Here is a 12,791-nt window from a genome sequence, read left to right as displayed (position 1 = left end):
TCAAGACCGAAAGTCACAAACCAAGCAACCAATCCATTTCAGTATTTCAGCCCTAAGGAACAGATCCGTGACAGCTACTGCAATCAGGGACGAGATGTTTCTTGTTAATTGAGAAAGGATCAGCAGTCAGACAGTCAGAAGATGACTTCATATAGCAGGAGTTCATGCCTGACATCTTGTCAAGAAAGCGTTGTTGCTTCTGCCTCACAAACAAGCCCGTTAGCATAAAAGATGGACCAGAGCGCAGTGGGCCAGAGTGATGTTCAGTGATGAAGTTCGTGCTTGCTTTTGCCAAATTGATGGGAGGAGAAGGGTGTGGCGTTGCCAAGGACAGAAACATACCGAATGCTGCGTTCAACCTGTCGCAGCATACGGAGGAGGTAGTGTGATGGCGTGGGCTGGGATCAGCGAAAGACTGAAAACAGACCTAGTTCAAATCCAAGGAAACCTGAATGCCACTGAATACATTCAACAAAACCTTGTTCCGGACTAGGTGCCATTTTCAGCAACTATCGGAATATATTCACGTTCATGGACGATAATGCGCAAATACACCGGGCCCAACTCAAGCGGGCAGACTATTGCAGGGTGACTAACCAGACGAATCTGAACGATTTGACAGCTTTCCTGCAGGAGGAGTGGAATAACATCCCACAGCTGAGAATCCGATGCCTAATCCACAGTATGCGTAACAGGTGCCGTGGAGTCATCATGAGTAACGGAGGATACACAAGATACTGAAGAGGTTTGATTGTTGCCAGAATTTATCTGTAACTCACAAGAATAAATTGATTATAAGGGATATAAGCTTTTGTTATTTTTGAAATGGCACTTTTTTCATTCAATTGTCCTTGTCACTCATTGTGCCTAATGATGGTATGATAATGTCCTGCAATTTTGATCGAATTGTCCTGGATACTTTAGAAATTACCAATTGTTTAGGGGGGACTTACTTTTGTTGAGGATTTTATTATTAACCGGATTATGACTGCAATCAAAACACCTACTACCTCACCAGAGAGTGACAAAATCAAATTGATTAATACAGAAGGATATAGCAATGTCCAGGGTGGTTGGCCTCCATTAATGTACAATGCATAAGTATATCCATCCCTTGGTTTTCCCTTTATTGAGTAATAATACGGCAGGTAGTTATGCATCTTAAAGTTCCTTTGTTCATAAAATCTGATTGCTGCTGCATTCGTTGTCAAGACATGAAGGTACACCACTCTACAGTTGTGTTGTTCATTTGTTGTGAGGTAAGACACCAAACTATCCAGCAGAAGGGAGGCTGAAATCACAAACAAAAATATCAGCAAAAACTAGAGTAATATTGATGGCAAGACCATCACAAATCCCCCAGCTTTTAATATGCAGGAACATTGGGTCAGGTCAAGTCTTGAGGTTAGGAAAGTGGTGTTGTTGTTAGTTTTGGTGCAGAGTCCAGGAATTTAAACATCCATAAGAACACAGCAACAATACTCCACCTAATCTTCAAATATGGACAGTGTAAATAACTATTTCGAAGATGAAGTGGAGTATTATTGCTGTGTTATTATGGATGTTGGTGTTAGTGTAGTGTTGGTATAGGAGGCCTACCCCAACTCCCTACACTGAGCTCGGGTTGGACATCGGTGTAACACTTTGGCATCATCATTGTGACAGCTGGTGTAACGTCACAGTGTAAAGTGTAACACCGGTCTAAAATGAGTGTAAGACGGGAGCTGACGAGGTATTTTGAGTCCACGCCATCTTGTTTTCTCGTTTCAACCAAAAAACACACAATTAAACTTTTGTTAGCGATTATTTTCAAGCGGAGAGCGAGTTGTGTGGACGGCATTTTTGTTTAGACAGCCGATTGTGTCATGGTGCAGTCTAGGCCGAATCTGTCAGTTAAGTCGGTAATGGCAGAAAAGAAAACGCTGGGCAAGACCGCTTGTTTGCCAGAAAAACTGCATCCAAAGTATTGTTTATTCCAGAATTCCTTGTTTCTTATCTTGTGTCCTTGATAAAACATTATGCAACGGTTGTGATGAACTGAACCGTTTTGAATGACATCGCTTGCGTCGGACGTTTGTGGTGTTTTTGTGAACTCGAAAATTTTCAAAATGTTCAAAACATGGCAGTCGGATCAGAATCTTCAACATGATCAGCAGCTTGGATATTTGAATTTTTCTCCGAATTTTGTTGTTTTGTCTGTACGTCAACAAATCATCTGGAATGATTATAAACTGCAATTAAGTAGTTTGTGCGTTTTTGTTGGGTTTCATACTTGCAGTGCAGTTGATGATCACCTGCTGCTGTTGCACTGATCTGGTACAAATGCAAAACATGGCTGACTTTCATTTATCCACGATCGAATTCAACCCACTGCGTGGTCGAGACGCGACTAATTGAACATTATAAATACGTTTGCGGAGGCTTAACATTCCAAAACCACCTAGCGATATCCCATCACTCGGAATCAGTCTCGAGAAATGCAACGAGGTGAACATGTACGTGTATGGGGACGAGGTAAGGTATCACAAACCAGGTGACTAATTAGTCCAGTAAGTTTAGACCGAAAGGAGCTGGTGTGCGTAGTCGATGGATCCAGTCCAGTTCTGTGATCAATCTCTTTTGCAGGGCTTCCTGCGAGTTGGGAGGAAGACGGATGAAGGCCAGCACATGCGCTCTGACGTCATCCAAGCCCTTGTGTCCTGGGGTGTTGAAGTGTCTACCCACAGTGTCATCTTTGTTATTCTTTGTGATGTTTCTGAAATGCTCACAGAGTCGCGCACATAAGTTTCTCTTAGTTTGGCCCACATATTGTAGTCCGCATGTTATACATGACAGACAGTATATTAAATTGCTACTTTTGCAATCAATGTGTGTCCTGGTTGTGTATGTCCTTAACGTTGTATGGCTGCGAATAGAGCCGGAGGTGTCGAGCCTGATACAGTATCTGCACGACGCTCTATTACAGCCAGATCTCTGTGAGGGATGGGGTTGTCCCCTGTTGAGATCGATGGTATGAGGCCCTTGGTCATTCTGGGTACCGGGGGTGGGATAGGTGATTCCTGGTTGTGTCCCCATGGGTGGGGACAATTTTGCCCTGACTAGCATATCCCTCAGGTTTTTTGGTCTCCTGTGGCCAAAGATAATTGGGGCTTGATGAACCCTATCAGTGGTTTTGGATCTAGCAAGGCTGTCCCAGTTCTCTCGGATGATATTGCTGGGACTACTGAACCCTGGCGCGAAGGTTGTGATGAAGTAGAACGGTGGTTCACCTTCAACAGCAGAAGTTGCTGGGGGTGTAGGGTAGAGAAGACTATGTCGGTCTTTCCTTCTAGCCTTCACCATAGCGCCTTCAATGAGGTCCGATGGGTATCCTCTCCTCAGAAAATGGCCACCCAGTTCAATAGAATGGGTGTCGTAATCCTCCACTCGACTGCAGATGCGTCTGACGCGGAGGAATTGACCGTATGGTATACCCTTTTTACATGAAATTGGGCGAGCTGAGTTGTACAGCAGATAGTTGTGCGAGTCCGTTGGTTTGGAGTATAGTCCGGTGACGATGGACCCATCCACATTTCTGACCATGGTGTCCAGAAAGCTCACCTGTGTTTTAGATATCTCGGCAGTAAATTTGATGCTGGGTATTCTGCCGTTCAGGTGGGTGATAAACTGTTCTAGATCCTCCCTGGAATGTGTCCAGATCAGGAAAATGTCGTCTATGAAGCGTACATAGAGCAGTGGTTGTGTCGGATGAGTGTACACATATGTTTCTTCAAAGTCTGCCATGAAGAGATTGGCATAGCTAGGTGCTACTTTGTTTGCTTCCCATTGTTGTGCCTGAGATTTGTAAATAGTGTTTGCCATCAAAAATGAAATTGTTTTTGGTGAGCACCATGTCTAGAAGCTTTATGAGCGATTGGTTGGTTGGTTGCGCTGCGTTCCGTCTGTGGGACACAAGGAACTTCGCCACAGCCCTCTTGCCAACGAGATGCGGTATATTGGTGTTCAGTGACGTTACATCCAACGTCACCAAGAGCGTGTTGTGCGGGAGGGGCCCAATATTCTCAAGTTTTTGTAGAAAGTGGGTTGTGTCCTTAATAAAGGATCTGGTCTCTTTAACTAAGGGTTGGAGAAAGGCATCCACGAATTGTGATATTCTTTCGGTGGGACTGTCATTGGCGGACATGATTGGTCTGCCTGGTGGGGGGATGATTCCCTTGTGAATTTTAGGGAGTAAGTAAAAGTTAGGTGTGCGTGGTTTTTTGACGCACAAATAAGCTTGGCATTTTTCACTTATTTCCCCTCTCGCTGCCATGGCTCCGACAGTGAGAATAACTTCCGAGTGGTGGTTATAGGTAAGGTCCCTTGTCTGTGGTTGATAGTGGACCAGGTTGCCTAGTTGTTTTTCGGCTTCCTTAACGTAGTCGCTCCTTCTTAAAAGGACTACTGCTGAGCCCTTATCTGCTGGTTTGATGACGACATTGGGCAAAGAGGTTAGTTTAGCCAAAGCCCTGCGCTCACCGGGGGTGAGGTTGTCCTTGTGCGGTCTCCTGGTGGGGAGTCTCAAATCTCAGGCACAGCAATGGGAAGCAAAGTAGCACCTAGCTATGCCAATCTCTTCATGGCAGACTTTGAAGAAACATATGTGTACACTCATCCGACACAACCACTGCTCTATGTACGCTTCATAGACGACATTTTCCTGATCTGGACACATTCCAGGGAGGATCTAGAACAGTTTATCACCCACCTGAACGGCAGAATACCCAGCATCAAATTTACTGCCGAGATATCTAAAACACAGGTGAGCTTTCTGGACACCATGGTCAGAAATGTGGATGGGTCCATCGTCACCGGACTATACTCCAAACCAACGGACTCGCACAACTATCTGCTGTACAACTCAGCTCGCCCAATTTCATGTAAAAAGGGTATACCATACGGTCAATTCCTCCGCGTCAGACGCATCTGCAGTCGAGTGGAGGATTACGACACCCATTCTATTGAACTGGGTGGCCATTTTCTGAGGAGAGGATACCCATCGGACCTCATTGAAGGCGCTATGGTGAAGGCTAGAAGGAAAGACCGACATAGTCTTCTCTACCCTACACCCCCAGCAACTTCTGCTGTTGAAGGTGAACCACCGTTCTACTTCATCACAACCTTCGCGCCAGGGTTCAGTGGTCCCAGCAATACCATCCGAGAGAACTGGGACAGCCTTGCTAGATCCAAAACCACTGATAGGGTTCATCAAGTCCCAATTATCTTTGGCCACAGGAGACCAAAAAACCTGAGGGATATGCTAGTCAGGGCAAAATTGTCCCCACCCATGGGGACACAACCAGGAATCACCTATCCAACTCCCGGTACCCAGAATGATCAAGGGCCTCATACCATCGATCTCAACAGGGGACAACCCCATCCCTCACAGAGATCTGGCTGTAATAGAGCGTCGTGCAGATACTGTATCAGGCTCGACACCTCCGGCTCTATTCGCAGCCATACAACGTTAAGGACATACACAACCAGGACACACATTGATTGCAAAAGTAGCAATTTAATATACTGTCTGTCATGTATTACATGCCGACTACAATATGTGGGCCAAACTAAGAGAAACTTATGTGCGCGACTCTGTGAGCATTTCAGAAACATCACAAAGAATCACAAAGATGACACTGTGGGTAGACACTTCAACACCCCAGGACACAAGGGCTTGGATGACGTCAGAGCGCATGTGCTGGCCTTCATCCGTCTTCCTCCAAACTCGCAGGAAGCCCTGCAAAAGAGATTGATCACAGAACTGGACTGGATCCATCAACTACGCACACCAGCTCCTTTTGGTCTAAACTTACTGGATTAATTAGTCACCTGGTTTGTGATACCTTACCTCGTCCCCATACATCTATATAACCGTATCACTCTCCAGGCTAGATCGGACTGTACCTGATCGGACAGTTCACTTTGTCTGTCACTGCATACTGTGCTGCAGTTTTCACTTTAAAGCATTTTCCCGTAGAGCAAACCGTACATCCACCCACTCGTGGGACGTACGTTATCCAAATCTGGATCCGGTCTCAAGCTACACACCATTTGTGACTTTGACTTCTCGTCCCCAACAAGGGATCACCAGTCGGAGCAGGCTACCACGCCATCACCTAGACCCTTTGGTCATACACCAATGACCCCCGTGCTACATACATCACTTATTTGTTCTCTGATGAGGCTCAACAAGACGCCGAAACCGTGTATTTTTCATTTGGGTGGAGGTTGGCAACCAGCGACCGCGTGCAACACCCCTCACAACCACACCATGGCGGGACGACACGTCACATCCTAGAGACGTCACAACCATGTCGCATCTTACCACGACGTCACGTCCGCAAGAGACTGACGCCAGCTCTACAACAAACCCATGCAGTGAACAGATTCTGCTCTGACAAATTACGTCAGTCCACGGTCCTACCTCGACTGCAGCAGATGTGCTTTGATTCTTCTCTCTTTTTCTACGTTTTTTAAAAGAGGTGAACATGTACACTGCACTGTTCCATGTTTCCAACAACTATAGAATATTCCTAAGACTGCCAGCATGCTTCGAGATATCGGAGTCGGGATATGTGTCTCAGCATGCTCTCAGTCAGCGATAGGCGTTCTGGCATGCAGTATAGTCCATGCATTTGCTTAATTGTATAAATAGGCCAATATTATCTGTGTGTTATTATCCCTTTCGCTGCGAAGCCCAAAATAATTTTTTTTACCTACAATGCTAAGCTTAATTTCAGTACTTTCTGCAGTTTGTGTATGTTACTTTTAGAGCAGGAATTGAGCTTAATGGAATGATCCTAGGACTTAGAAGTAATTAAAATGTTTCTTCCATGTGACTGGGAGAATCAGAACATGTGGTTAATATTTTTGCCAAAATTAGTTCTCACCTTCAGAATCACTGTCAGCATAGATTTCATCAATCACAGCATCTAAAGTAATTTCAGCATGTGGTCGAGGCATTTTTACACTTGACACTAACTTTGCAGCCTCAAAATCACCGATTTTTAATGAGGAATGACCCCTTTTTCTAGCAGGAAATCGGCAGCCATGTCTATTGACGATCTACTGGAGCCATCTATCGGATGTTTATGAAACTGCATGTTAGTTCAGAATGCATAGGAAAATGGTAGTGACCAGGTCGCACGATTGCGTACGGCCGCGCGAGGGACATTTTACTTTTGGGCGCCCATCGGCGTACAACCGCAGCGAAAGGGTTAAATCGGATTCCAATCTGTCAATTTTGTATTTACTGAAAATAAATCTCAATAGCGCCTTACAAATGTCGGCACAACCTTCTATAAAGAAGTAGAATAGTAAATAATAAGAGGAAGAACCTATGTGCATGCGAAATGATGTGATGCCCGTGTTTCACCGCGACACCTCTCTCAAGTGAATGAAATTCATAGTAACAGGCCTTTGCGATATCCAATCATTCCCAAGCCCGTGAAACTGGGTGCTGCTCTTCGAGTAATGTATGCTAATGTATGAAATTTATGTGCTGGCGCTCTTCAGTGATGGAGGTGTGGAGGTTCAGGGAAGTTCAGTACGAACACGCACGCTAATGGCGTACATTGTTCGGTGGTAAGTCAAGCATGTTATTTCGGCAGGTTTTCTTCATTCATTACTCACTCAGGGCTTTCAGAACAGGGTCCCATTCTCTGACTAACTACCACGGCGGCAATTTATAAACATTTTGCGCGTTCAAACTGCAATATCTGCAGACAAATCGACATGATAGCAGCGCTCCAGATGCTGGGAAATCGTCATTCTTGGTTTTCAAATTTTACTGGGGAGGGTGTTCGGTTGTTGGTCAAATAGGACCTGAGTTAATTATTTTGTTACAACATGTATGGTGCTGGCTTGTGGTGGACGCCATCAAGAGACTTGTTTACAAACAAAGTTTATTTTAGGCCTATGCACTTACCTTCTTACGTAAGTGCATAGGTTCATTTTCTATCAGTTTTCTTATACTCGCCCCATTCGTATACACAGCTGTGGTGTGAGAAGACCGGGAGGACGTTTGCTCCTGTGTTTTTTATTCGTGTTCAAGGATCCGAACTTTGAGTATTTCTATTACGTTCTTTCCACGACTGATGGAAAGAAAGATTTACTGTGTGTCTCGAGCTTTGACAATTCTTTAATTCGTAACTATGCATAGAGCCAAGCACGTGTGTGCATAGACAATACATTTTTGCTAAATTTCGTAGCACTGCTTACATCGTTCGTAACAAGTGTCTGTGGCGGCCGCAAGGAGCACCTTTACATGTAACCTTTATACGCAACGTTTTACGTGGATATACGTCGGATATCTGTACTTCCTGTTTGCGCAATCGTGACTTGTCTTTTGTCACTCACTTCCGGTACCGGGCTTGCACTTTTTCTGTGACGTCATCGACATGTACATGACTGTGTTTCTACGTTCTACGAGTACATAACTGTGTTTCAACGAGTTGGAGCTTCTTTGGATATGTGTTTCTCAACCAGATTGACTGACTGATGTGTTTGTGCAAGTGTCATTCATAGCAGAGAGCTCTACATTGCCACCATATAGACCATTACCTAAGTTGCTTATGTAAATAAAGTGTGTTTGTGTATTTGTGTAAAACAGCTTCAGGGTTTGTGTTTCTTCTGGTAATTTAGTAGTGTTTTTTCATGTAGCTATGGTACAGAGGGGCCCCAGACCCCCCGCTCCGGTGCGCAAGCTCACCTGCAGTGCACAGCAGATAACTTCGTTGTCTGCCTACGTAAAATATATTACGACCGCCTCGTTGAGTTTGGGGCCTGTGGAAATGGCCGACACCTGTACATTTCTACCATGCATTTGCCTTGTTTCTTGTGGTGGGCTGGGGTTGGTGTAACAAAATGGGCAAGGGCCATTGTGCTCACTGTATATATATTATGTGGTTAGGAATTCATCCTGGTTAAGAAACATGCTACTTGTATAGTATATAGGTCAAACCAAAGTCGGTAGGACATGATATGTATGGTTGCTTGGAGTAACTACCACACAAATAGCATCAAAAACAAGTCACTAATGAAACAGCCAGGGGCCATTGTGCTCACCGTATAGATATTTGGTGCTTTGGAATTCATCCAGGTTAAGAAACATTGTGCATGTATAGTATATAGGTCAAACCAAAGTCGGAATGACATGTGATGTATCGTTGCTTGGAGTAAGTACCATAAAAATATCATCAAAAACAAGTCACTAATAAACGAGATATTGCACTTTTTACCTATTTTAGTTTTGGCCTCCTGGTGGCCAAGTTAAGTACCAGATCAGACTGAAATTATGTGTGAGAGGTTACATGACGTAGGGAGTCATGTGTACCAAATTTCAAGTTCATAGCTTTAGTGGTTAAGAAACGTGCCATAGTTACAATCAAACGACCGATTTACGCCATTTGACCTCTGTGACCTTGAAAAGCAGGTCAGATCAAAAACTCATATGATATGTGATGTATCCTTGCTAGGAAAACCTACCATAAAAATGTTATTGAAAACGAATCACTAATAAGCGAGATATCACACTTTCTAGGTTTTCACTTTTGGCCCTCTAGTGGCCAAGTCGAGAATCAGAACGGACTGAAATTCAGGGTCAGAGGTAGGCTGACCTAGGAGGTCCTTTGTACAAAGTCTCAAGTTCATAGCCTAAGGGGTTAACAAACATTCCACAGTTACGCCATTTGACCTCTGTGACCTTGACAAGTAGGTCAAATCAAAAACCCGTGTCATATGTGATGTATCCTTGCTAAGAGTATCTACCATAAATTTTTTAACAAAAACTGATCAGTAATAAGCGAGATATGGCACTATTCAAATTTTTGGTTTTGGCCCCCTTGTGGCCAAGTTAAGAATCAGACCGGACCGAAAATCAGTGTCACAGGTCATCTGACCTAGGGGGTCATGTGTACCAAGTTTAAAATTCATAGCTTTAGTGGTTAAGAAACATGCCATATTTACACACGAACGGCCAATTCACACCATTTGACCTCTGTGACCTTGAAAAGTACGCCACATTGACCTGATTTTTGTCAACATGTGGAGCTATGTAACAGGTGTCTACATACCAAATTTAAAGACTACAGGATGAATAAAGACAAAATGTGCCACTATCGGTGAAATTTTAGAGTTTGACCTCTGTAACCTTGACAAGTCCGTAAGATATGTGATGTATCCTTGCAAGGGGCACCCACCATAAAAATTTGAGCAAAAACAAATCAGTAATAAACGATTTATCGCACTTTTTAAGTTTTAGGTTTTAGCCCCCTGGTGGCCAGGTGAAGAATCAGACCGGACTAAAATTCGCTGCAAAAGGTCATGTGACCTAGGTCATAATGTGTACAAAGTTTCAAGTTCATAGCACAAGCGGTTAGGAAACGTGCCACACAGGATACGGACGACGGACGACGGACGACGACGGACACAGGGCTATTGTATAGACTCCCCTGACGGTGAGCCAATAAGCGAGATATTGCACTTTTCCCTTTTTTAGTTCTGGCCTCCTCGTGGCCAAGACAAGAATCAGATCGGATCGAAATTCGGTGTCCGAGGTTAAATGACGTAGGGAGTCATGTGTACCAAATTTCAAGATCATAGCTTTATTGGTTAAGAAATGTGCCATAGTTACACTGAAATGGCCAATTTACGCCATTTGACCTATGTGACCTTGAAATTTTGGACAAATTAAAAATCTGTATAATTTGAGATATATCCTTGCGAGGAGAACCTATCATCAATTTTTTTAGCGAAAACAAGTCACTCATAAGAGAGATATCACACTTTTTAGGTGTTCACTTCTGGCCCCCTGGTGGCCAAGTTAAGAATCAGATTGGACTGAAATTCAATGGCAGAGATCGCTTGACCTGAAGAGTCCTGTGTACAAAGTTTCAAGTTCATAGCCCTAGCGGTTAAGAATTGTGCCACTGTTTTTTAAATAGGATACGACGACGGACGACAGACACTTGGGTACTGTATAGACTCACCTAGACAGTGAGCCAAAAAGTGTTAACACTTTTCCGACGACGGTGTTGAAATCCTGGGGATTCCCTCCTCAAACACCAGTGTTACACCGATGTAACCCAACAACAAGCAGGGTGGACAAGTGTTGGTGTAGTGTAGGCATTACCATGGGCACAGTGTAACACCAACACTCTACACTTTCCCAACCCCAAGACTTGACCTGACCCATTGAAGTGGATAATTTTATGAAGGGTTAGTAGTGATTGTGCGTGTGATGTTGAAGGTGATTGATGTTAAAAATGTGTGTGCGCAGGGCTGCTTACCCTCTAATAATTTTTCCTGTAATATTGCTGAAATTTTCATGTATTTTGCCATAAGTTCCCGTAGTATCATGACATAGTGTAAATTTCAAAGCTGTTGGCCGCCGCCATTATTCTATGCAGGGTAGTCTCGCACAGCAGCTGTACACATGTGATACAAGTTTCCAGATCCTCAAAATAGGGTGATAAAGTTCTACGATCGGTGTCGCGGTGCGCGAGACTAATCAGTATATTGCGTACTGAATAAAGAAAAACTCTCCTTGGCAACGGGCGTGGGAACTTCTAATATCGGGTTTAAAGGCTAAGAAACTAAATGAAACTAGAAATTTGAATGTTTATTTCAAGAATTAAACCGTATACAAACATTTTACAACGTATTTTTAAGTTAAAAAAAAACGTATTTTCAGCACTGTAAAGGCTGTACCATAACGGTAAAAACCGTATTCCGTAAAGTCGGGAATTCAGTCGTACCAAAATACGGCCATTCCGTACAGGTACGCAGCCCTGTGTGCGGTGAAGTTGAGATTAGTGTTCAAAAACTTTATCATTTGAGGTTGATGAAATGATGCTGATGTAAGGAAGCGTTGTGACATGATAAGCAAAGCTTTTAAAAACATTAGGACAATTTTTTTCCGTCGTATGAGGACTGTACAATCGGCAAAATCGATGTACACTGGTGTGGATTAGCATACACTACAGTGCGTCTCAATAATGAAACGGCCAGGGGCCATTGTGCTCACCGTAAGTATTTTTAGTAGACAGTACAGAAAGTGCTACAGTATGTAGGCCTCTCATAATTTATACATGCATCTGTGACCAGTTCAGAGCCGGCCCTGGCCAAGTGGTGAATCCGAGACTTATGGTTCCAAGCTTGTAGAGTCTAGGTGAAAATGATAGTGAAGAAACGTGCCACTCCATGACAATGGTGAATATATTTTTAACTTTGACCTCAGTGACCCTGACAGGTAGGTCAAATAACAAACCAGGGTGATATGTGATGTAGACACATCCACCTGACCATAACAATTTCATCACTCGTTAAACTACAGCAATCGGCAAAAAAAGATTTCCAAGATGGCCGCCTAATTAAATCTATGGCACCAAATAAATCAAAAAATGAAGAAAATGTAAGATAGAACTCAGAAAAGAAAAAAGGAAAAGATGAAAAATAAAAATATTTTTGGCTGTCCTTGACCGGGGTTTGAACTCACGACCTTTGGATTGCCACAATACGAGGAAAAACCCACAAAACATGCAATTTCGGCCATATTTGAATTCCGATCTGGCTGAAACTTGGCATACAAATAGTGGCTTCTTAGATGCATCATTACACAAAATTAAAACTCTTTACATTGAACAACGACAAAACGTACCAAGAACGGTAAAGTTTTCAACTTTGACCTCTGTGAACTTGAAAGGTGGGTCAAATCAAAAACCCGTAAGATATGTGATGTAACCTTGCTGGGA

At 43.5% G+C, this 12,791-nt stretch overlaps 1 protein-coding gene across 1 annotated transcript in view; it reads right to left on the bottom strand.

Moving 5' to 3' along the window:
* The window catches only part of LOC135488719 (N-alpha-acetyltransferase 60-like), a 133,377-nt gene that overhangs the window by 28,290 nt on the left and 92,296 nt on the right, over positions 1–12,791 (bottom strand). The window contains exon 5 of the mRNA XM_064773443.1: positions 1,057–1,291. Coding sequence (XP_064629513.1) covers positions 1,057–1,291 — 235 coding nt within the window. The remainder of the gene's footprint in view (positions 1–1,056; positions 1,292–12,791) is intronic.

This window comes from Lineus longissimus, chromosome 1 (assembly GCF_910592395.1).
Source record: "Lineus longissimus chromosome 1, tnLinLong1.2, whole genome shotgun sequence".
In the NCBI taxonomy this organism is placed as follows: domain Eukaryota; kingdom Metazoa; phylum Nemertea; class Pilidiophora; order Heteronemertea; family Lineidae; genus Lineus; species Lineus longissimus.
The sequence above is the reverse complement of the archived record's forward strand: the minus strand, read 5'-3'. Positions and strand labels throughout refer to the sequence as shown.